This window comes from Cervus elaphus, chromosome 24 (genome assembly GCF_910594005.1).
Source record: "Cervus elaphus chromosome 24, mCerEla1.1, whole genome shotgun sequence".
Classification (NCBI taxonomy): domain Eukaryota; kingdom Metazoa; phylum Chordata; class Mammalia; order Artiodactyla; family Cervidae; genus Cervus; species Cervus elaphus.
The window spans coordinates 62548703-62573686 of NC_057838.1; the positions used below are offsets into that span (position 1 = coordinate 62548703).

At 50.4% G+C, this 24984-nt stretch overlaps 3 protein-coding genes and 1 pseudogene across 4 annotated transcripts; 1 reads left to right on the forward strand and 3 right to left on the reverse strand.

Moving 5' to 3' along the window:
* Positions 1-1174: 1174 nt before the first annotated feature.
* On the reverse strand, positions 1175-3080 carry LOC122682841 (cathelicidin-7-like). Its single transcript, XM_043886079.1, has 4 exons — positions 2880-3080; positions 2151-2258; positions 1927-1998; positions 1175-1328 (listed from the first exon to the last, which is right to left on the reverse strand). The coding sequence occupies exons 1-4, from the start codon at positions 3078-3080 to the stop codon at positions 1212-1214; spliced, it is 498 nt and encodes a 165-aa protein (XP_043742014.1). The 3' UTR covers positions 1175-1211.
* Positions 3081-6003: 2923 nt separating this feature from the next.
* LOC122682842 (cathelicidin-1-like) lies at positions 6004-7893 on the reverse strand. The gene is made up of 4 exons (XM_043886080.1): positions 7208-7893; positions 6987-7094; positions 6767-6838; positions 6004-6181 (listed from the first exon to the last, which is right to left on the reverse strand). Exons 1-4 carry the CDS (start codon positions 7646-7648, stop codon positions 6092-6094), a joined length of 711 nt encoding a protein of 236 aa, XP_043742015.1. The 5' UTR covers positions 7649-7893; the 3' UTR covers positions 6004-6091.
* A 244-nt stretch (positions 7894-8137) lies between these two features.
* LOC122682844 lies at positions 8138-12637 on the forward strand (annotated as a pseudogene). Its single transcript, XR_006337556.1, has 5 exons — positions 8138-8377; positions 9769-9871; positions 10819-10858; positions 11218-11378; positions 11643-12637. The product of XR_006337556.1 is annotated as a nucleoside diphosphate kinase 6-like (transcript).
* Positions 12638-22122: 9485 nt separating this feature from the next.
* LOC122682934 (cathelicidin-7-like) lies at positions 22123-24067 on the reverse strand. Its single transcript, XM_043886276.1, has 4 exons — positions 23855-24067; positions 23125-23232; positions 22901-22972; positions 22123-22299 (listed from the first exon to the last, which is right to left on the reverse strand). Exons 1-4 carry the CDS (start codon positions 24053-24055, stop codon positions 22183-22185), a joined length of 498 nt encoding a protein of 165 aa, XP_043742211.1. The 5' UTR covers positions 24056-24067; the 3' UTR covers positions 22123-22182.
* Between the last annotated feature and the right edge of the window lie 917 nt (positions 24068-24984).

Here is a 24984-nt window from a genome sequence, read left to right on the forward strand (position 1 = left end):
CCCGCGACACCCAGGCCCACGCCAGGTCTGCGCCTGAGGTCCGAACGCCCGGGGAGGAGGTGCGGGGGTGGGGGGGGCGGTCACTCTCTTCCTGCCTTAGCAGTTGGCCAGCCGGTCCACCTCACAGTCCGCGGGCGAGCCCAGGAACTGCTCCCGCGAGGTCCACGTCTGCCACCGGCTGGGCGACGCGGCAGCTGCAAAGTTACCGGCAATCGCGTCCAGCGACTAAAAGAGAGCGCGGCGCTTCCCCAGCAACGAAAAACGCACAGGCAAGGCAGTGCGTCAGCAGGGAGTGCGTCACGGCGCGGCGCGCAGCCTGCCGGGAAGCGTAGTTTGGGGCCAGAATGCGACTCTACTAGAAGGGATGAACATTGTCCTAGCGCGTTGACCTGCTCAGTTCTCCTCTAGCACGTTTTTTGTTTTTACACCAGTACCCATAAGCAAAACACAGTGTTGTTTCCACGCTTTTAAACATTATATAAGTATCCTTATAACGTATTTGCTAGCTTATTTTGTAGTGTTTTTTTTTTTTAAATGATAAACGGTAATCCATTGATTCGTGTTCACTGCTGTTTGCTATCTATTGTAGAAACAGACCAATACTCCAATTGGATATTATCATATGTGTCTCCTTGCACACCCATGGAGAGTTTCTCTAATTAGCAGTTCACAAACTTTTCGCTGTAATAATCCTTTCACACTCTATAAATATTTTTTTCCAGTTTCATTTGAGATATAATTGACATACAGCACTATAAATTTCAAGTGTACAGCATAACGAGTTGACTTACCTATATTGTGAAATGAGTACTGCAGTGTTTCCTTAACTTCCATCGCCTCTTAGAGATACAAAAAAACAAATGAGGTCTTCTCCTTGTGATGAGAACACTTAGGCTCTGCTCTCTTAACAACTTTCAAATATACCATACATCCGTGTTAGCTATGGTCATCATTACATCCTTGTACCCGCATACTCTCCTGAAAGGACGACAGCCTCACCCATCCGGGAGTTAATAGGAGTGATCTCTGTCTGTCTGTCTGTCTCTCACACACACACACATACACTCAGGAGGACTCTCAGAGTTAAGGACCGGTCCTAGTAAGACTGAGAGGGAAGAGAAGTGAATTTGAATGTTAAGGAAGTTGTTTTCAGAAGAATTTATTTTTCAGGAACCAGAAGTCTGAACCAGGATAACCTGATCCTTAGGACTTCATCCCGGGAAGAAATATCTGATTCTCTGCCCAATTCTCTTTACTTTGTCGAGGATTTTCTGCCCACCTCTCCGGATTTTATCCCGCAGCCGGCCGAATATCCCCACACTCTGAATCTGTGAACCAGGAGGAAATAGTTGCTTTGGGGGATTGGCTCAGCATTAAAACCAGACCCCTTGCCACTTGAACACTCCGATTCCTGGGCCACATCAGGAAGCTTGGAGCCCCAGGTTACCTCCCATGTGATGTGTGGAGCCTGTGGTTAAATCGCCACACCACAGACAGATAAGCAAACCAAGGTCCCTTAGGTGACAGGGGGCTTCCCAGATCACAAGCTCATCCCAACAAAGCTGGAAGAGAACCAGGGTTGAGGGCTCATGACTCGAGTCAATGCCTCTCAAACTTCAGCATCGACAGAAACGCCTGGAGGCTTTGTGAAAATGCAAAAGGCTGCCCCCCATCCAGGAATCTGATTCAGGAGGTTTGAGTAGGCCTGCAAATCTGCCTCTATATCAGTTCCCAGGTTGGGACTCCAGTAGGGAACCACTGCTCTAAGGGGCGCAGAGCCAGGACTGGAGACCTGGAGCTCGGGGTGGGAGGGGCCAGGGTAGGAGGACCTTTCTCTGCCCTGGATGGGGCAGCGGGTCATTGCTCTAAAGGAAGTTCCACAACCCACCCCTCTAGCAGTCCTTGCAGTAGTGAAGGGCCACTTACATCATTACAGGTGATGTCGGAGTCACCCCTGCTCTGGTACAGGGTGACTGTCCCCACACACTGTTTCACCAGCTGGAAAAGACGGCTTGAGGTCAAACTAGAAACCCCAGGCCATATCTCCCAGCCACACCCCACCTCACCCCAGGGACTGCAATTCTGTCCCAAAAGCCCCCTGTTCAGCTCCCTGAGAAGCATTCTCCTGCTCCTCCAGCCCCCAGGCTCACCCCATTCTCCCTGAAGTCACACTGCTCCGGGGGCTGCAGGCTCCTCCTGGGGCATATGGTCTCCTTCACCCTGAAGCTCACAGGCTTTCGAGCACTGTGGTCCTCCACCTGGTCAAAGATCAAAGTGGCGGGACTGGGCAAGGGCTCATGTTTCCTTCTCTGATCTGCCTCCCTGCCCCCACCTGGATGGCAGCCTCTCCAGCCCCCTGTGTGTCCGGCCCTGGGCTTGGTGCTGGGAGCCCAGGGGAGGGACAGAGCCCGTCCCGGCCGCACGGGCTCACAGAGAGCAGGAGCGGACCGCAGAGCAGCGCTGAGGGCAGCGCCTCCCCGCAGAGGGGCTGAAGGAGGTCAGGGCCGCCTGCAGGGAGAGCCCTTGTACCTGGAACTTCCAGGCTGACAGAGGCCTCCCTGGGAGGGAGACACCGCAGTGCAGAGGGGCTTCAGCAGGGACGTCACCTCACAGAGCCTGTGACCCCTCCATCCCTGGAGCTCCCGGAAGTCCTGGGAGCCAGGTGTGCAGGGCGCCTGATCCCGCAGCAGAGATGCTAAGGCAGGAAGCCTGGGGCTGGGAGGGGACCCAGGTCTGGGAAGGTTTCCTAAAACAGGTGGGAACCCACCAAGAGGGAGAAGTGCCTTCCTGACAGGAGGTACAGCCTGAGTGAAGGGGGCGACAGTGTGGCCAAGGATGTCAGGAGACAGATCTCCTTCCCAGCCCCCTCCCCAACTCACGTCCTGCTCTGGAGGCGGGTCTAGCTCCAGGAGGCGGTAGAGATTAGCTTCTGAAGACTGCTCATTGAACTGATCCACAGCGCGAAGCACAGCTCTCCTGTAGCTGTAGGCCTGGGCGCTGGCCGAGGGCAGCACTAGTCCCAGCAGCAGTAGCCACAGTGACCACCGTCCCAGGGAGAGGCTGGCCCTCTGGGTCTCCATGGTCCCCAGTCTGCCTCCTCCCAGCCCGAGGGACCCTTCTTTTATGCTCAGCCTGAGCCCTGATGCAAAGGCTCAACCAGGAGTCTTCCTGACCCGCCCCAACCCTGCCCTCCTCCCAGGGTGTGAGTTTGACTTGCCTCAGCCCCTGCTGTTGCTTCATGGGATAGCTGGGCAGTGGGCAGGGAGGCCCCTGAGCAAGGTGAAGAAATGGTTTCTCCATCTCCCGGACAATGTCTTGGCCTCTGCTGGGGTCCATGGGAAGTGTCACAGGGAGGCTTGCTCAAGAAGATTGAGTCCTCCAGGAGAGGGAGGGACCATGCACTGTCTACATCTCCTCGGCTTCCCCTCTAAGGTCTCTCAAGATTCAGGGTGAAGAAGTGTATTGCGCACTCCACCTTCAGCCCTCAGTACTGCCTAGGACCCAATAGGGCGTCATTTAATGATGTCTGACAGTACTACTCACACCTTAAGACGTATACGCACAGCTTGTCCCTAGGCAGACACACGCCCACACCATCTTTTTCTCTGTGCCCAGGCCCAGGGAGTGAGTTCCATTTCTCCTCTCTCCTGGATTCCTCTTCATTCCTTTTCTCAGTCTACTAATGTCTTGTCCTCAGACCCCACAAAACATGGCCTATTGTCCTGGCCCCTCCCCAGCAGAGCCTGAGGAAGTGTTCCCTACACCACCTCCAACAATTCTTTGCTGGCTTACATCAAGCCCATTGCAGGCTGACCTGCCCTCCCTAGATCCAGAGGCCACACTCAAGCCTTGTCTTATCAGCACAGGTTCTGGGGACACTCTGTCCTCCTGAAATTGCCCCTGACCAATAGTCCCCTGTCCCTGCTCTCCTGGGTCCCCTCCTCCCTGTGTGTTCCTGCTGACTCTCCTCCAAGGACTCTCCTCTTCGGAGACAGGGCTGGCTCAGGTGCATCCGGGCTCCTTCACCTCCCAGTCCTCAAATGTTCTGGGACGGCCCTCCTGTAGAAACCAGTTCTCATGCACATCATCACTGCTCTGTGCCTCTGGGTTCAAGACTCCCAAGAACACCCTGGTTGTCTTCACTGGACTGTTGGCGGGGTGCTATTGCAGGAGCCCTGAGCTGGAAGCCTGGGAGCCCCACTTGCTCCTTCTTCCTCCTGAGGACACTCCCCTTACCTGCCGCCAACCCTGCCCTAGTCCTACTGCTGTCTTCTCCCCTTTTAGCGAAGCCACAACCTCCAGATTCCACGTTCCAGAAGCTGGAGAACACCGGTTTCTCCCTGACCACTGCCCACCCTCTGCGCTATTCTCTAGGGCTCTGACACATCGCCCATTTGAACATGTCACCCCCTGCCTCCAGAGCCCACACCACCCCCATCTGGCATCAGGGCCTAAACGGTTGCTGTTCTTACTTGTCTTCACCCCATGGCTGTGGGCCTCGGGTGTCAGGCTGCCCTGTCCACCCAACCCCTCAGGCCACTCAGAGCCTCCAGTTTGTCTCCCATCTCTGCCCCTGATCCCTCTGCTTGCCGTAATCTTCCTCCTTGGGAAGCCTTCAGGGATCTTCAGGCACAGAAGGCACCTTTCCTCTTCTCTGACACAGCCTTCAGGACATCCCTTCTAGTCTGACCCAAAAGTGACTCCGTGTCCAGTCTAACCATCAACCAGAGTGGCCAGTGCCGGGGAGTAGAAGGACTGCAACTGGGAGAGATAACAAGCCAAAATGTTAGAGGGTCCCAGAGGCCGTGAGGCAAATTCTAATCCAGTTTCCCTTGGGATGGCCACGGGACTGCAGTTTGGGGGTAGCTCTTGGCCTCTGTGGGCCTCTGGGACTCGGATAATTATCTGGGACACCACAGAAGATGGCAGCTGGATAGATGCTGGTGGTTACACACTCAATCTTGGAGAAGGAAGGAGAGGAGGGCTTCCATGAAACCTGGTTTCCTTGTCTGGGTTTGACGCTGGACTGTGGTCAAGTGGCTTCTTGGTCATGCTGTATCCTTTTCCCACATCAAAGACAGAAAGGGCCATGATTATATAGAACATAGTTGGCAATATACTTAATGTCTGGTGTCTGGTAACCCTGAAAAATCTCTCTGTGCTTTCCTGCCTCTGGGCCTTTCACTCTTACACTCTTCAGACTGAAGTCCTCTTCCCCCATCCATCCCGGATCCTTAGGAGGGTCCCACATCCGGGTTCTCAGGCTGCACTTCCTGTGATTCGAAGGGTGAACCTTCCATGCCTCCAGCATCCAGCTTTCCTGGCTTAGTCCTCACAGCCGGTCAGAAGTGAGGTCTGCTCAGGAGAGACATCACAGTCCTCATCTTAGAGTGTTTGCCCCCGCCGCCACACCTGGTCTTTGAGAAATCCACATGCACCTTTTCCCCAGCAAACTCAGGTGTGATCCCGGATCCTGCATCGCCCCCTCCTCTGCTCCTCCCAGCCAGCGTCATGTCCATGAGACTCATGGGCATTGCACCTGCAGGCTTAGCCCTGAGAATCAACTGCGTCTCTGAGTGCTTCAAAGGTCAGAAGCCTGGCCCCTCGTGGACTGTCAGCTCCGTGTGAGCAGGGTCAGCATTCCCACCAGCACTGCACACACAGAAGGTCTCCTTAGGTCCAACTGGGTGTTGGAGGAGGAGGGCAGGGGCAGGTGAAGGGCTCAGGAGAGACCCGAGGGTGGGTGGAGACTCTGTTCTGGGCCTCCTGGGGCTGCTGCCTCGTGCGTGCCCTCCTGGAAGGAACAGGGGCCTCACCCTGCTCTCTGTTCACAGGAGGGATCACACACACACATACACTCATGTACACACACATAGACACATAGACGCACACATACACACACACACCCTCACGAGATATGAAATAGTTAAAGATTCCTTCTTGATAAATGTGAGGAGAGGAGACAATGAAATTGAGGCCTGGAGGATATTCATATCACAAGAATTTATTTTTCAGATCCAGTAGTCTGAGGCAGAGCAAGAAAACCCTTGGGACTCTTCTCTGCCTTATGATGGAAATCTTCAAGCGCTGATTATCTGCAAACCCTTAGCACGACGATGCGACATACTCGGGCTGCTTGTGGAGGCGCCCATGGTTGCCTTGTTATCCTGATGCTCTGGTGCTGTGAAACAGAAAGGAACACAGGCTGCTTGTTGGTACTGCATCACCATCACCCCAACATCCTTCCCTACCTGGACCTCCCATTTCCAGGGTCGCACCAGGCTCCTCGGGCACCAGTTCACCTCTGGCTGTGATATGTGGAGCATGAGGTGGAATCCCCACACTCACAGATAGATGAGGACACTGAGGGAAGACAAGGGCTTCCCAGAGTCACAAGCCCATCCCAGCAAAGCTGGAAGGGAGCATTAATTGAGAGTTTGTGACTCTCAAAACTTTAGGCCGGTCAGAGTCCCTAAAAGTCCTGGGAAAAGACAAATGATCGGACCCCACCCCAGAGACCGACTTAGTTTCTCTGAATGGGGCTGAGAATCTGCCTTTCTGACAAGTTCTCTGGGTGGAGACCCCAGTAGAGAACCACTGCTCTTAGGGACACACAGCCAGGACTGGAGACCTGGGGCTCGGGGAGGGAGGGGGCAGGGTAGGAGGGCCTTTCTCTGCCCTGGATGGGGCAGCGGGTCATTGGTCCAAAGGAAGTTCCACAACCCACTCCCACGGCAGTTCTCACAGTACAGAAGGGGACACTTACATTATTACAGGTGATGTCGAAGTTACCCCTGACCTGGTCCAGGGTGACTGTCCCCTCACACCGTTTCAACAGCTGGAAAGGGAGGCTCAAGGTCAGAGTGGAACCACCCACCCCCAGGCCATAACCTCCCAACCTCACACCAAGGGCTAGGAATCTTGCTGGAAGTGCCCTGTTCTGCCATCTGGGAAGCATCCTCCTTGCCCCCAGCCCCCAGGCTCACCCCATTCTCCTTGAAGTCACACTGCTCCGGGGGCCGCTGGGTGGTCCTGGAACACACGGTCTCCTTCACCCTGAAGCTCACCCGCTTCGGGGTGTCTGGGTCTTCATCCTGGTCAAGGATCAGAGTGGGGAGACTGGGCTCGGGCTCAGGCTTCCCTCTCTGCTCTGTGTCCCTGCTCCCCCACCTAGAGGGTCCCTTCCCCAGCCCCCTCCCTGACTCACATCCTGAGGAGGCTGGTCCAGCTCGAGAAGACGGTAAATATTAGGTTCTGAGGATTGCTCATTGAGCTGATCCACAGCACGAAGCACGGCCTCCCTGTAGCTGAGGGCCTGGGCGCTGGCCGAGGGCAGCACTAGTCCCAGGAGCAGTAGCCACAGTGCCCAGTGTCTCAGCGAGAGGCTGGCCCTCTGGGTCTCCATGATCCCCAATCTGCCTCCTCCCAGCCCGAGGGACCCCCTTTTATGCTCAGCCTGGCCCTGTTGCAAAGACTCAACCTGACCTGCCCCATCCCTGCCCTCCTCCCAGGGTGCGAGGTGGACTTGCCTCAGCCCCTGCTGTTGCTTCATGGGATTGCTGGGCAGTGGGCAGGGAGGCCCCCGTGCAAAGTGAAGAAATGGTTTCTCCATCTCCCTGACAATATCTGGGCCTCTCCTGGGGTCCATGGAAGTGTCACAGGCAGGGTTGCTCAAAGGGGTTGAGTCCTCCAGTCGAGGGAGGGACCAGGCACGGTCTACATCCCCTCTGACTCCACACCATGGGCTCCTCAGGATTCGGGGTAAAGGAGTGTATTCAGGAGTCAGCCTCCAACACTTGGCACTGCCTGGAACCCAGTAGAGAGTCACTTAACATTTGGTGAGGGGATGACAGTACCACATCTAAAGATGTACACACCAGAATTGATGGGAGAGCACTGTGTGACCATACCCTTGTGGCTAGGCTCTTTGGGAATGTAAATTGTAAATCCTCTGTAAAACACAAAAGATAGGAAGGGAAGGGAGTACTGGCAGAGACAGGTCATGTTTCAACTTGAACTTCTAAATGGGTCACTCCTTTGCAGGGTTACAGTTGCACTAACAAGATTATCTCCCCCAGTGGGCAACTTGAGGGTCCTGTACTAGTCCTTTCCCTCAATCCCATGATCCCAATGGGCAGTTAAATACTAAGCAACTGTCATCTGCTTGATGAATGTCAGAAGTGAGAGCCCTAGTTGACTTGCAAGACTGCGTGGCTCCAGAGTAAGAAGGGTGGGGAGTGTAACACTGATGAGTCTCTAATCTGGCTCTCTGGTGCAGGAGGGAGATGACCTCGATCTTGCGGAGCCCGCAGGCTCTCCAGCTCACTCTGACCCTCATCAAGCCTGATGCCCAGTTGCTCACCCCCTGATTCTGGAGGTAAGAACACACCCTAAGCCTCTACTGTATGCCCTGGGCATTGCTTCTGTTTCAGCTGCCACAGGGCCATTTGTGAAGACTGACAACACAGTCCTGTGCTAGATGGTGTGGAGGCAAAGCTAGACGTCGTGGATGCTGACCCCAAGGAAACTAAAAATCTGTTGGAGAACTGAGGCAGATATAAAATATAACCACTGGTAGTCCAGTGCTGAAGAATCCGCCTTGATGCAGGGAACATAGGTTTGATCTGTGATCAGAGAACTAAGATCCCACTGAGACTGGGGAACTAAGATGGGGCAACTAAGCCCACGTGCCACAACTACTGAAGGCCACGGGCCACAGCAGATGATTCTGCATGAAGCAATGAAGATCCTGCGGGCTGCAACTTAGACCCCAGGCTGTGTGCTGTGCTTAGTCACTCAGCCCTGTCCGACTGTCTGCAGCGCCATGGACTATAGCCCCCAGGCTCCTCTGTCCATGGGAATTCTCCAGACAAGAATACTGGAATGGGTTTCTATGTCCTCATCCAGGGGATCTTCCCAACCCAGCAATGGAATCCCGGTCTCCCACCTTGCAGGCAGATTCTTTAAACACATACAGCCAAAGAAACAAATAAATAAAATATTTTTTTAAAAAATTAAACAAAGGCTCTAATACCGTAAGAAGAATCAAACCTCAAGACAGTGTGTGTATGCTAGTTGTCTATTGCGTATGTGCTCAGTGGTGTCTGGCTCTTTGCAACTCCATGGATTATAGTGTGCCAGGATCCTCTGTCCATGGAATTTTCCAGGCAAGAAGACTGGAGTGGGTTGCTGTTTTATCCTCCAGGGGATCTTCCCGACCCAGAGATCAAACCCTTGTCTGCTGTGTCTCCTGCATTGCAGGCAAATTCTGTACCACTGCACCACCTGGGAAGGCCCAGTTCCCTATTGCCCCATAACAAATTACCACACACTTAGCAGCTTAAAACAGCATTCATTACCTCACAGTTCTAGAATGTAGAGGTCGTAGGTTTGGCTGAGGGCTAGGTTCTCGCCTTAGGGTTTCACAAAGCTGAAGTCCAGGTATCAATTGACTGGGCCCTTATCTCCAGGGTGTGGGGAAGAATCCATTTTGAAGCTCATTCAGAATGGCTGAATTTGATTTCTGGGACTATAGGACTGAGGTCCCCATGTCCTAGCTGGCCTTCAGGTAGGGACTATCATTTTTAGTGACCACTCACATTCCTCATACATGACTTACTCCCATCTTCAAGATAGCAACAGGGAGTCTCTTTTCTTCAAGTTTTAGGCTGTAAAGTTTCCCCAGGAGTCTTTTGGTTAGCCTGGATCTCCTGTTCAGTCAGATGCTCCCTGTCACTGACTTTTATCTTTGGAATGGCATTCATCCAGGCTGTTCATCAGCAGATTCTGAGCAACAAGTTCCTTATTGTGCGAATGAGAGAACTTCTATGGAGAAAGGAAGACTGCCAGAAGTTTTACCGAGAGCATGAAGGTAGGAGCCAAGCGTCCTCTGAGCAGGAGGCTTCTCTATCCCTGGAAAGATTTTACCGACACCCAAGTCAGGTTCGCACTGACGTCAGTTCGGTCACTCTGTGTGTCTGACTCTTTGTGACCCTATGGACTGCAGCATGCCAGGCTTCCCTGTCCATCACCAACTCCTGGAGCTTGCTCAAAGTCATGTCCATTGAGTGGGTGATGCCATCCAACCATCTCATCCTCTGTCGCCCCTCCTCCTCCTGCCTTCAGTCCTGGCATCAGGGTCTTTTCCAATGAGTCAGTTCTTCACATCAGGTGGCCAAAGTATTGGAGTTTCAGCATCAGTCCTTCCAATGAACATTCAGGACTGACTTCCTTTAGGATTAAGTGGTCTGATCTCCTTGCAGTGCAAGGGACTCTCAGGAGTCTTCTCCCAACACCACAGTTCAAAAGCATCAATTCTTCGGCATTCAGCTTTCTTTATAGTCCAACTCTCACATCCATACATGACTACTGTACTTACCAACTGTAAAATTCAGCCAGTCTTCTAAAGAGTGGGTTGATAACACGAACTTTTCATGATTACCAATGTTTTTAAAATATTTTCTAGGAGGGTCCTACCTCATGGTACCAACAAGAAATTTATATCCTGATAATATCACTAGTTAACAAAAAACTCTGTCAAATACTCTCCAAAGGCTCATGATTTCATTTCATTTCCCAGCAACCCCATGAGGTAGCTATTATGTCCCCAGCACACAGATTAGGAAACTAAGTTAGGGAAGTTATTGATTTACCCGAAACTACACAGGTGGTAAGTTGGAGAGCCTGGGTTCAGACCCAGGTAAGTCAGACTCCCTGTTCCTTTCTCGAAAGCAGTGATTCTTCCCTCCTCTACGGAGGCAGGAGTATAAAAAATTCTCTTGGCACTGGTGTCTTAATGGAGGTCCTCTCTCCTTGCAGGACGTTTTTTCTATCAGCGGCTGGTGGAGTTCATGGCCAGGTATTTCTCATTTTGGTTCCAACATCTTCATCCACTGAGACTTATTTCCCCTGCCCCCCTAAGTAGATTCATTAATTTTATTTGCCACTCTTTAAAGTTGTAAGCAGTGTTGAGGGTCTGAAGAAACATGGGTTTGGGCCGAGACTGACCCCATGGCCACCTGTTCTGAGGTGCTTACTGATCTAGGGGCTGTAGAAGAGTCTTGTTGAATGCTTCCTAACAACTCTGCTGTCTCGGTGGCCTTCTGTCACCTCTTTGACGCAGTACTCAGCTAGAAAGGCAAGGGGACTCTCAGGATGTCCAGTGTGCCCTCCTGAACCCAGAGCCAGATTCCTGACATGTGCTCCCCTGGTTCACAGTGGGCCGATCCGAGCCTACATCCTCGCCCACAAGGACGCCATCCAGCTCTGGAGGACCGTGATGGGACCCACCAGAGTGTTTCGGGCACGCCACGTGGCCCCAGATTCAATTCGTGGGAGTTTTGGCCTCACCGACACCCGTAACACAACCCACGGCTCAGGTGAGGCTGCCTCCTGTGTCCACAGTATTCAAAGGGAATTTGGTTCAAGGACGCTGGGCAGGCTGGATGGTGGGGTTGAAAGGCAGGTCCCCCAGGGAGCTTTCCTCCCAGTTGGGCTTCTGGCCCTTTGTGGTGACCTCGGCAGATGTGGCCCAGGATGTAGGGGTGGGAGAAGTACAGGCTCTGAAGCTGATTATGACTGCTTCTTGCGTCTACCCTGCACTCCCTATGAGAACCCCTTCTCTTCCTCTCCTCCCCTTACAGACTCAGTGGTTTCAGCCAGTAGAGAGATTGCAGTCTTCTTCCCCGATTTCAGTGAACAGCGCTGGTACGAGGAGGAGGAGCCCCAGTTGCGCTGTGGCCCTGTGCACTACAGTCCCGAGGGTGGCATCCACTTTGCTGCTCCAGCAGGAGGCCCGGGGCCAGCCTGACACAGGCCTGTGAGTGTGTGAAGACTGCAGCATCGCCCAACCTTCTCCACAGACCTCTGGTCCCAGAGCAGTCTTCTAGGACCAGGGAGGCGAGGGCTGCTTGCGCCATCTCTGCTGGGCACCACCACCTGCATGAGGGTTAAGCTCCTCACTGCCACCTCTTCTAGAATCTACTATCTACCTCTTCTCTGGAATGTTCATGGCTGGTTCCGAGGAATGATGGCTCAGGTTTTTTCTGAGAACTGTTCATCATTTTCAAGGAGAAGCTCGCCCAGCTGACTTGCCTGAAAAATGCAGTGACTCTCTATTAGTCACGTTTGGTCTGTTTTCCTTAATAAAAGTCAGTATGCTACTGAATAAAGGCTGGGAGCACTACTCGGTGCTCTCTCTCTAACTGGAGCGTTTGAACCCGTCCTAAGTCAAGTTTCTGGTCTATGCTAAGTGAAGACAGAGTCAAAATCTCCCAGGAGGTTCACATGGCGTACAGCTTATGTAGAGCACGAAGGCCCCTGGCATAGGCCTGCATCCTGGAAGAAGGGGCACCTTTGGTTTGAGCAAAAGTATGTCTGCCAGTAGTGGCATATTGTTATGACTTTTTTTTTTCTGATTTGCACAGAGCCACTAAAGGCAGCCATGTCTCTGCTGTAGCTGAGGATGACAGTTACCTACTATGCAAAACCACCTCAAGATTTCATGGCTTAAAATAATGATGACTGAACTTGTCTATATGTCTGTGGATCAGCTGGGTGATTCTGCTGGGCTCACTTGGATGCACATGGCTGCGTTCAGCAGTTGGGTCCAGCGTGGTCTTTCCTCCTGAGCTGCTGCTTTGCATAGTTATTTCAGGGTTCCAAGAAAGCAGGCCTCCACTCACGAGCTTTCCGAGCTTCCGCTTGGGTCATGTTTGCTGATACCCCACTGCGAAAGGCAAGTCACATGGCCAAGCCCAGAGTCCATGTGGGAAGCAACTGCACAGGGCACAGATGCAGGGAGGTGTGAATCACGAGGGAGCGTTACCATGACAATCTACAATCTGAAAGTGAACAGGCTTGAATTTATATAGAGAACTTATGCAAACAAGTATTTGCACAAGCCAGGAAAAGACAGAAATCGCCAGAGAAGGACGGCTGAAGCCTTGCCCACATACTTGCACTCATCAGGCTCCTCTCCTGAGTGTGTCCTCTGGTGTGTGTTGAGGAATGTCTTGTGACTAGGCCCCCACCCACACTCCCTGTGAACAAAAGGCTTCTCACCTGAAGGTGTCCTCAGGTGTGATTTCTCCCTAAAGTCTTGGCCACAGTTCCTGCACACAGAAGGTTTATGCCCTCTGTGAATCCTCTGGTGCTTAATGAGGGCTGACTTTTCACTAATACCTCACCCACACAGCACGCACACAAAGGGCTTCTCCCTTGTGTGTGTCCTCTGATGCAGTGTGACTTGAGGCTAAAAGCACACATAAACCTTCTCCCCGGAGTGTGTACTCTGGTGGTTTTAAGGGGCGACATCTAAAAAGCCTGGCCCACGCTTCCTACATATTTAAGGCTTTTCCCTGTGTGTCCTCTGATGTCTGATGAATGTGACTTCTGACTAAAGTTTCACCCACACTTTGCACACAGAAGATCTTCCCTCCCTGTGACAATGAAGAGGTTTGACTTCTGGCTAAAATCCAGTCCACACTCTCCAAACCGGAATGCTCCAGATCCTGAGATTTCTACCCTCTCGGGAACGTTGTCTGTCTCCCCAGAGCTTACCCTCTGGGCTGGACTGAGCTGCACCTTCGACACAGTTGCCTCCCTGAGAGTTTACTGGTGGTCCCTGGGGTGGGCTAGACAAAAGCACTGAAGTCCTCCTGTCATTGGTAATTAAAAAACAAAACCCAAAGGGGTAGAGCCCCTCCCTCTTTGATGTTCTGCTTTGCCCACCACCACCCCTCCCCAAAGTGGTTTTCATCAGAATGTTGTTGCTGCTACTGCTGCTGCTCAACTGGGCAAGCATCTCCTGGTTGGTGTTGATTTCCTGCACATGAATCTGGAAATACGACTGCAGAGATCACGCTGGCTGAGAATCTGCTTACTGCCAGATGACAGACAGGCCAGGGGTGGATTTGTGGCTTTGAATCTGAAGAAAGAGTTTTCAGCCTAAGTAGTCACAGGAAGGGTTAGCGAGGCTTTCCCTCCTTGTCATAATGTCTTATAGTCCATTCATCATTCACAACCACTAATGTATGTCTCTCCAAGGCAAGTTTCACCAGACCTATATTTCCATTTAACCCCTTTTGACTTTTTATTTGGAAATAATTTCAAACATACAGAGAAGTTGCAAGAGTAAGGACAGTACACAGAACAGCTCTTACCTTTTACCCAAACTACCTAGTGTTAAAATTTGTATGTTATATGTGTGTGTGTACATGTATATGTACATACATTTTTTTCTTTGAATTAATGCATACATCAATACTCTTTACCTATAAATACTTCATTGTGTGTCTGACAAAAGTAGGGATATTCTTTTTCATAACCACAATACAGTTATCAACTCCAGTAAATTTAACATTTATATAATACTTTAACAACTAGGAGGGCTTCCCTGATAGTAAAGAGTCCGCCTGCAATGCAGGAGACCCCGGTTCAATTCCTGGGTCAGGAAGGTCCCCTGGAGAAGGCATAGGCTACCCGCTCCAGTATTCTTGGGCTTCCCTTGTGGTTCGCCTGGTAAAGAATCCACCTGCAATGCGGGAGACCTGGGTTCGATCCCTGGGTTGGGAGGATCCCCTGGAAGGGAAAGGAAAGGCTACCCACTCCAGGCTACCCATTCTGGCCTAGAGAATTCCATGCACTATATAGTCCATGGGGTTGCAAAGAGTCGGACATGACTGAGCAACTTTCACTTTAAATTAATGACTATCATATGTATTCCAGTTGTCAGCTGATCCAATAATATCCTTTATAGCATTTTCCCCACAGCACAGGATGGTCTACAATCATATTAAAATTAGTTATGTTTCCTTAGTTTCCATTAGTGTCTCTTTCATGAGACTGGCATTTCTGAAGAACAGAGTTCTTTTTTCAGAGAATCTTTCTCATGTTTGGAATATGTATAGAACATTCCTGACATCTTCCTATGATTAGGTTCAGATTATGTACCCCAGTCAATTTTTTTTAATGTTTATGTATTTTATTTTTAGGCTGTGGTGGGTCTTTGTTGCTGCTTTTGTTGCTGCACACAGGCTTTCTCTAGTGGTCGCAAGCAGGGGCTACTCTTCACTGCAGGGTGGTGGGCTTCTCATTGTGATGGCTTCTCTTGTTGCAGAGCATGGCCTCTAGGCATGCAGTCTTCAGGAGTCGCAGTGCATGGGCTCAGCAGTTGCAGCTTGCGGGCTCTAGAACACAGGCTCAGTAGTTGTGACACACAGGCTTAGCTGCTCTGAGACATGTGGGATCTTACTGGACCCAGGACTGAACCAGTGTCCCTTGCATCACAAGGCGGATTCTTAATCACTGGACCACCCTTTAGTCAATTTTTACTTATTACATCTTTTATTTGAATCAAACAAACATAAAAAAACCCCCACAGTAAAACGTATTATTCTATATATTATTCGAAAAAGGAATCTTCCAAGTAAACATCAGAGGCATCGTCAGCTTTGTAAGTATCTGCACTTATACTAAAATTATCTTCTAGGCCATAACCAGTTACACTGACACATAAGCTACAACAATTTGTTTCCAACAAGAGTGAACAATCTTCATGACGAATATGGGAATGTTCTTTGTGACTTTTTCTCTGAAGAGAAAGGGTGGATATACACAGGAGTCACTAAGTCTGGATGTCTCTAATACAGAAGACAGTAGAGAATAGTGGCTAACCAGAGCATATGTGAAACCTCATTTGAATTTCCCCATTCATTATCTGTCCAACTTCACTGACTCTCACAGGACAGAATGAAGCATGACTAAGACATGTTGCTCTAGAGGGTCTACTGAGCCCATTCAAGTCAGGACCCGCCCTGATCCCAAGGAAGTACTCTCTGCAGCCATGAGAGTTCTGTTCTGGGATCAGGAATAGAATGGATTGGGAGCAGGTGACTAAAGCTAATTCCAGTCTCTTCCTTCTTTATCGCACATTTCTAACAAAACTGTTCACTTTATTCAAGAATGTATACGTATCCAGGACTTCCCTGGTGGTCCAGTGGTAAAGAATCCACTTGACGATGCAGGGACACGGGTCTGATCCTCGGTGGGAAGATTCCCCATGTTGTGAGGCAACTAAGCCCATGTGCCACAACCACTGAGCCCGTGCTCTAGAGCCTGGGAGCTCCAACTACTGAAGCCCTGACCCTAACCCGTGTGCCTGTGCTCCACAGTAAGAGAAACCACCGCGATGAGAAGTCCGTGCACCGCAACTAGAGAGGAGCCCCCGCTCACTGCCACTGGAGAAATCCCACGCAGCAATGAAGACCTAGTGCAACCAAACATAAATGAATATATATATCCGTAATGTTCAGAGTAAAAGCCAAGCCCTGAGTGGCCCACTAGGTTCCACATTCTTTCATAACCTACTGGCTTTCTGACTCCATCTGTACTCTGCCCTTCGTTCACTCCAGTCTGAGCTGCATTGACCTCTGTCCTGCTGCTGTGCAGACTGGGTCCTATGTCTGGAACACCCTTCTCCCAGATATACTACTGGTGTATCCCAAGGACACAGAACTGGACTTAACATTTAATAGTTAATAAACACTTTTGAGTGAACGAGTGATAGGAGCAGAGTTAATTAAGAACGAACGTGAAAGGTTAGACAGAAGACAGACACATGTTCTGTTCTCAACACTGTTAGAATCAAAGGCTCCTTGTCATAGTCTATGTTTTGTAACATCTCATTTACTGTCTTGAAATGAGATTCATATTGAATAAAATGTCCCCATACACAGCATTTAAAAAATAGTGCCCTAACCAAAATATAAACGAGAAATAAAGGAAAGTAATTGACAACAAAATACTATGCTTTTCAATATGAATTTCTTGGAAGGACTACACCAGGAGACAGTGAACCAATCAGATGCTTATAGCTATAGGAAGGTCACAGTTACAAACGGAGACAGACATGGACGTGCCTTACTGATGGCGTGTGCGTTCTACAGATGACAGACACAGGTGTGCTATATGGCTGGTAACTCAAACACTACAACCAGCAATGCCACTGGTGATATAATGTGTTTCTTTTTTTTTTTTTCCCAGCTATGCCAAGCAGTGTGTGGGGTCTTGTTCCCAATCAGGGACTGAGTAAGGGCCACGGCAGTAAAAGCACTCAGCCCTAAGCACCAGACCACCAGGGAACTGCCATGCTTTTCATATTGATGAATACTTCTTGATAAAGTTCAAAACTATTTTCCCTTTGATTTGCAATCTACTATGTGAAAACTACTTTACAATATTATCTAAAGTAGATTTATATTCTAGATTCAAAGCATTATAAATAGATCCGTGGCCTGGAGAGGAAAAAAAAAAAACCAGAAGAGGGCTGATGAATTGATACAAGCTTAAGAAACATTTTTTTAAAAAGCAGTATGTGGATCTTGTCTAGATCCTGATTCAAATTTGCAAAACACTTTGAGATGATCAGGTAAATTTGAACACAGACCAACTATTAGAAAAGACTAACGCACTACTGATAATGTAGTTACATATGTTTTTAAAAAGCCCTTATTTGTTAGCTACTTTGTGATATATTTAGGAGTGATACGTCACATTATTTGGGATATGTTTTAAATAATCCAGCAATAAAGGAAAAAAAGATATACAGAGAAGGAAGGATGAATCAAATGTAGCAAAACAGTATAAAGCCTGAAATGGATCCAATATGATCCAAAGTTTCCATGTAAAAGATTAATTTATTAACACCTTGAGGTAATATACTTCTCAGAATCAATGAAATGCATGACCATATCGACAGAGAAGAAGATCACCAGGTGAAACAAGATAAAAACAAGACCAAATGACACTGGCTAGCTGAATGCAAATTTAAACGGGTGAGTCATCACTGAGACACATGGAGAAACGAGGTGATATACATGGAGTGAAGTGGAGCCATTAAAACTGATGAAAGCAGTTCAAAAGAGATATAAGCCGAAAAGAATAGAACAAATCAGAACTATTAATTCATATCTATGCCAAATAGAGAAAAACCTTAAAAAAGCTTCTGACAGAAACTGACGTGCAGCTCGCAAAATAGCAGTCTTAAGAACTCAGGAATATCCAGAATAATTTTGTGTCTACCGATGGAGACAAATAGTCAGTTTCAAGTTTTCAATAAATGAACAAATGTAAGATTTATGATATCACTTTGTTGTTTAGTCGCTAAGTCCAACTCTTTGTGACCCTGTAGACTGTAGAACTTATAAACCACAAAACTGGTGACTTCCTTGGTGGTCCAGTGGTTAAGAATCTGCCTTGCAATGCAGGGGACTCAGGCTCAATCCCTGGTCAGGGAACTAAGATCTCACCTGCCGTGGACCAACTAAGCCTGTCTGCCGCAACAAAAACCCAGTGCAGTTGAAGTAAAATAATGATAATAAAAAGAATCAGTTAAAAAAAAATACACAAAACTGATAGCTTTAATTATACTTTAAGATTTTTAACTCGCAGGGCTCAGAGGGGCCTCTTTTAATACTTTCCTCTCCTCCTTGCTCTCTGTACTCCGATCACACTGGTCTCCCTACTTCCCTATCTCGGGGTCTCAGCGCTAGTTGTTTCCCTGCCCGGAAGAGTCTCCCACCACACCCACATATCTACCTTCCTTACCTCTTGCAATCTTCTGCTCACACATAGTTCCTCACAGAAGCCAACCCTGATTGCCCAACTCTGCCTCTACACCCTGGCACTCTGGATCCCCTTTATTCTGCTCTACTTATATATTTGTACATATTATGCTTAGTATAATTTACCCCCTCCCTCATGATCCAGGTCACTCATAATGTGGGTCATATCTACAATTTTTATTGCAGAGGAAGAAGGATGAATGGCTGGCTGGATGGGTGGGTGGAATGAAGGACAACCTAACTGTAGTATGTGGCACATATGGCATTTCAAGTCAATGAGAAAACAATGCCTCTTCAATAATTGGTGAGCACAAACTACAAACTACATGGCAGTTCAGCATATATTAAAATTGCAAACGTGACTTCTAAATGTGACGCTGTCATGGCTAACGCCATGGCAGGCAGCCTAGATTAGGAGTAGGCCTGGTTTCCCGGGGTAACATAATTATCAGGCCTCCTGGAGCCAGCCAACCAACATATGCCTAGCCAGAGAAAAGGGAACCTATCAAGGGAAAGCTAGAAGCCCCACGTTGGGCCAACAAAAATTACCTTGCAACTGTGTAACCAATCTGCTTACGCCAACTACCCACTGTGTAACCAATCCGATTGTGCCAACTACCTGCTGCTTATTTTGACCTAATAAATACCCGAGAGAACTGGGGCTCGGGGCCTTTCGTCCTCACACACCTGCTGAGGGCGGGAGGCCCTGGCTCGACTCCGTAATAAATTCCCCTATTGCGAGTTGCATTGTTTCGAGGAGTCTTCTTTCCCGACCGGGGACTCGGACTACGGGCAGAACACTAAAACCATTAGAATCTTCTTCGCCTTGGTAGAAAAGAAAACCTGAGTACCAGCAGGCATTTGGTTGTGACAGATGCATCCTCCTGCCATCTCATGTTCTCAGGTCACCATCAGGTCCTGAGTTTTCTCTCTGCAGCACAACCCAACCCAGGAAGGTGCCTGGTGGCTAGGGAAGAGGGGCTGAAAAAGCCATTCTGCAGGAGCCTCCAACAGAAATATTAAATGTGGTAGATACAGACCCCTCAGACAAGACAGGGTAAGAATGCCCTCCAGACACATCAGCTCCTCTAGGAAGCGTCCCCAAGAGCCCAGGAACGATCTGCCACATGCAGAAATAGCCCTTCTCCCAGCACAACACTATCCAAGAGTAATATAGAAGCTACAGTGCCAACCACATACGTAATTTTAAATTTCCAGGACTACCCTGGTGGTTCCACGGGTAAGAACCTGTGCTTCCACTGAGGGGACACGTGTTCCATCCCTGGTCAGGGAACTAAGATCCCGGACTCACGCATGCCACACGGCACCACCGAGGAAAAAAAATTCCATAGCAGCCATCTCAAATAGTTGTTTAAAAGGTGAAATTAATTTTATGGGCTTCCCAGGTAGCTCAGACAGTAAAGAATCTGCCTGCAATGCGGGAGACCCCAGTTGGATCCCTGGGTTGGGAAGATCCCCTGAAGAATGGAATGACAACCTACTCCAGTATTCTTGCCTGGAGAAATTCCGTGGACAGAGAAGCCTGGGGGACTACAGTCCATCGGGTCCCAAAGAGTCGGACAACACTGAGTGACTAACTTCACTTCTTCAACCCAACATATCTAAGATATTATCATTTCAACACATATGCAATGTTAAAAGGTTATCAAGAGTTTGGATTCTTCCCCCCGCCCCCAGTAATCTCCTTGATATCAGAGGTGTTTTGCACACCTACAGCACATTTCAAAAGACGTTAAAAAGACAGTTAAAGCGAAATGCAGCCTCAGCAAAATAATCACTTTGTGTCGGGAGCTTTCCCAGTGGCTCAGTTGTAAAGAACCTGCCTCCAATGCAGGACTCACAGGTTGGACCCCCGAGTAGGGAGATTCCCTGGAGAAGGAAATGGTAACCCACTCCAGTACTCTTGCTGGGAGATCTCATGGAGAGAGGAGCCTGATGGGGTAGAGTCCCTGGGGTCGCAAGAGTCGGACGCGACTTAGCGGCTGAACAACAACCTGTGTCCGATGAAAACCAAGTTCTAGACTTCTTCATTCTTCAGTTAGATGTTAATTAACAGGACGTAAGGATGTAGTTCTTCAGTAGCACTCGCCACAATTCAAGCGCTCAATTTTCGCCCGCAGCGGATCTGCCGCCAGAGTGGACAGCGCAGACAGCACCTCGCGGAAAGGCGAGGCCCGGGACTCTGGGGAGGTAGCTATAAACCACAAGAACAGGGTACTAGACAACGAGGGAGGGAACGCCGCCCCACCCACAAGGAAGGCAAGCAGTTGGGAGGGGTGTCGCATCCTCAGCGCGCGTCTCCACAACTCCTTAGGGAACCAGCCCCGCGACACCCAGGCCCACGCCAGGTCTGCGCCTGAGGTCCGAACGCCCGGGGAGGAGGTGCGGGGGGCGGGGGGGGCTGTCACTCTCTTCCTGCCTTAGCAGTTGGCCAGCCGGTCCACCTCGCAGTCCGCGGGCGAGCCCAGGAACTGCTCCCGCGAGGTCCACGTCTGCCACCGGCTGGGCGACGCGGCAGCTGCAAAGTTACCGGCAATCGCGTCCAGCGACTAAAAGAGAGCGCGGCGCTTCCCCAGCAACGAAAAACGCACAGGCTAGGCAGTGCGTCAGCAGGGAGTGCGTCACGGCGCGGCGCGCAGCCTGCCGGGAAGCGTAGTTTGGGGCCAGAATGCGACTCTACTAGAAGGGATGAACATTGTCCTAGCGCGTTGACCTGCTCAGTTCTCCTCTAGCACGTTTTTTGTTTTTACACCAGTACCCATAAGCAAAACACAGTGTTGTTTCCACGCTTTTAAACATTATATAAGTATCCTTATAACGTATTTGCTAGCTTATTTTGTAGTGTTTTTTTTTTTTAAATGATAAACGGTAATCCATTGATTTGTGTTCACTGCTGTTTGCTATCTATTGTAGAAACAGACCAATACTCCAATTGGATATTATCATATGTGTCTCCTTGCACACCCATGGAGAGTTTCTCTAATTAGCGGTTCACAGACTTTTCGCTGTAATAATCCTTTCACACTCTATAAATATTTTTTTCCAGTTTCATTTGCGATATAATTGACATACAGCACTATAAATTTCAAGTGTACAGCATAACGAGTTGACTTACCTATATTGTGAAATGAGTACTGCAGTAAGTTTCCTTAACTTCCATCACCTCTTAGAGACACAAAACAACAAATGAGGTCTTCTCCTTGTGATGAGAACACTTAGGCTCTGCTCTCTTAACAACTTTCAAATATACCATACATCCGTGTTAGCTATGGTCATCATTACATCCTTGTACCCGCATACTCTCCTGAAAGGACGACAGCCTCACCCATCCGGGAGTTAATAGGAGTGATCTCTGTCTGTCTGTCTGTCTCTCTCACACACACACATACACTCAGGAGTACTCTCAGAGTTAAGGACCTGGTCCTAGTAAGACTGAGAGGGAAGAGAAGTGAATTTGAATGTTAAGGAAGTTGTTTTCAGAAGAATTTATTTTTCAGGAACCAGAAGTCTGAACCAGGATAACCTGATCCTTAGGACTTCATCCCGGGAAGAAATCTTTGATTCTCTGCCCAGTTCTCTTTACTTTGTCGAGGATTTTCTGCCCACCTCTCCGGATTTTATCCCTCAGCCGGCCGAATATCCCCACACTCTGAATCTGTGAACCAGGAGGAAATAGTTGTTTTGGGGGATTGGCTCAGCACTAAAACCAGACCCCTTGCCACTTGAACACTCCGATTCCTGGGCCACATCAGGAAGCTTGGAGCCCCAGGTTACCTCCCATACGATGTTTGGAGCCTGTGGTTAAATCGCCACACCACAGACAGATAAGGAAACCAAGGTCCCTTAGGTGACAGGGGGCTTCCCAGGGTCACAAGCTCATCCCAACAAAGCTGGAAGAGAACCAGGGTTGAGGGCTCATGACTCGAGTCAATGCCTCTCAAACTTCAGCATCGACAGAAACGCCTGGAGGCTTTGTGAAAATACAAAAGGCTGCCCCCCATCCAGGAATCTGATTCAGGAGGTTTGAGTAGGCCTGCGAATCTGCCTCTATATCAGTTCCCAGTTTGGGACTCCAGTAGGGAATCACTGCTCTAAGGGGCGCAGAGCCAGGACTGGAGACCTGGGGCTTGGGGGTGGGAGGGGCCAGGGTAGGAGGACCTTTCTCTGCCCTGGATGGGGCAGCGGGTCATTGGTCCATACGAAGTTCCCCAACCCACCCCTCTAGCAGTCCTTGCAGAACAGAAGGGGCCACTTACATCATTACAGGTGATGTCGGAGTCACCCCTGCTCTGGTACAGGGTGACTGTCCCCACACACTGTTTCACCAGCTGGAAAAGAAGGCTTGAGGTCAAACTAGAAACCCCAGGCCATATCTCCCAGCCACACCCCACCTCACCCCAGGGACTGCAATTCTGTCCCAAAAGCCCCCTGTTCAGCTCCCTGAGAAGCATTCTCCTGCTCCTCCAGCCCCCAGGCTCACCCCATTCTCCCTGAAGTCACACTGCTCCAGGGGCTGCTGGCTCGTCCTGGGGCATATGGTCTCCTTCACCCTGAAGCTCACAGGCTTTCGAGCACTGCGGTCCTCCACCTGGTCAAAGATCAAAGTGGGGAGACTGGACTAGGGCTCTTGTTTCCTTCTCTGATCTGTCTCCCCGCCCCGACCCAGACGGCAGCCTCTCCAGCCCCCTGTGTGTCTGGCCCTGGGCTTGGTGCTGGGAGCCCAGGGGAGGGGACAGAGGCCGTCCCCGGCCTCACGAGCACCCAGAGAGCAGGAGCGGACTGCACAGCAGCGCTGAGGGCAGAGCCTCCGCGCAGAGTGGCTCAGGGAGGTCAGGGCTGCCTGCAGAGAGAGCCCTTGTACCTGGAACTTCCAGGCTGACAGAGGCCTCCCTGGGAGGGAGACACCGCAGTGCAGAGGGGCTTCAGCAGGGACATCACCTCACAGAGCCTGTGACCCCCTCCATCCCTGGAGCTCCCGGAAGTCCTGGGAGCCAGGTGTGCAGGGCGCCTGTTCCCGCAGCAGAGATGCTAAGGCAGGAAGCCTGGGGCTGGGAGGGTCCCAGGTCTGGGAAGGTTTTCTGGTAGAAGTGGGAGCCATCTAGAGGGAGAAGTGCCTTCCTGACAGGAGGTACAGCCTGAGTGAAGGGGGCGACAGTGTGGCCAAGGATGTCAGGAGACAGATCCCCTTCCCAGCCCCCTCCCCAACTCACGTCCTGCTCTGGAGGCGGGTCTAGCTCCAGGAGGCGGTAGAGATTAGCTTCTGAGGACTGCTCATTGAACTGATCCACAGCGCGAAGCACAGCTCTCCTGTAGCTGTGGGCCTGGGCGCTGGCCGAGGGCAGCACTAGTCCCAGCAGCAGTAGCCACAGTGACCACCATCCCAGGGAGAGGCTGGCCCTCTGGGTCTCCATGGTCCCCAAACTGCCTCCTCGCAGCCTGAGGGACCTTTCTTTCATGTTCAGCCTGAGCTCTGATGCAAAGGCTCAACCAGGAGTCTTCCTGACCTGCCCCACCCCTGCCTTCTTCCCGGGGTGTGAGCTGGACTTGCCTCAGCCCCTGCTGTTGCTTCATGGGATTGCTGGGCAGTGGGCAGGGAGGCCCCTGAGCAAGGTGAAGAAGTGGTTTCTCCATCTCCCGGACAATGTCTTGGCCTCTGCTGGGGTCCATGGGAAGTGTCACAGGGAGGCTTGCTCAAGAAGATTGAGTCCTCCAGGAGAGGGAGGGACCACGCACTGTCTACATCTCCTCGGCTTCCCCTCTAAGGTCTCTCAAGATTCAGGGTAACGGAGTGTATTGCGCACTCCACCTTCAGCTCTCAGTACTGCCTAGGACCCAATAGGGCGTCATTTAATGATGTCTGACAGTACTACTCACACCTTAAGACGTATACACACAGCTTGTCCCTAGGCAGACACACGCCCACACCATCTTTTTCTCTGTGCCCAGGCCCAGGGAGTGAGTTCCATTTCTCCTCTCTCCTGGATTCCTCTTCATTCCTTTTCTCAGTCTACTAATGTCTTGTCCTCAGACCCCACAGAACATGGCCTATTGTCCTGGCCCCTCCCCAGCAGAGCCTGAGGAAGTGTTCCCTACACCACCTCCAACAATTCTTTGCTGGCTTACATCAAGCCCATCGCAGGCTGACCAGCCCTCCCTAGATCCAGAGGCCACACTCAAGCCTTGTCTTATCAGCACAGGTTCTGGGGACACTCTGTCCTCCTGAAATTGCCCCTGACCAATAGTCCCCTGTCCCTGCTCTCCTGGGTCCCCTCCTCCCTGTGTGTTCCTGCTGACTCTCCTCCAAGGACTCTCCTCTTCGGAGACAGGGCTGGCTCAGGTG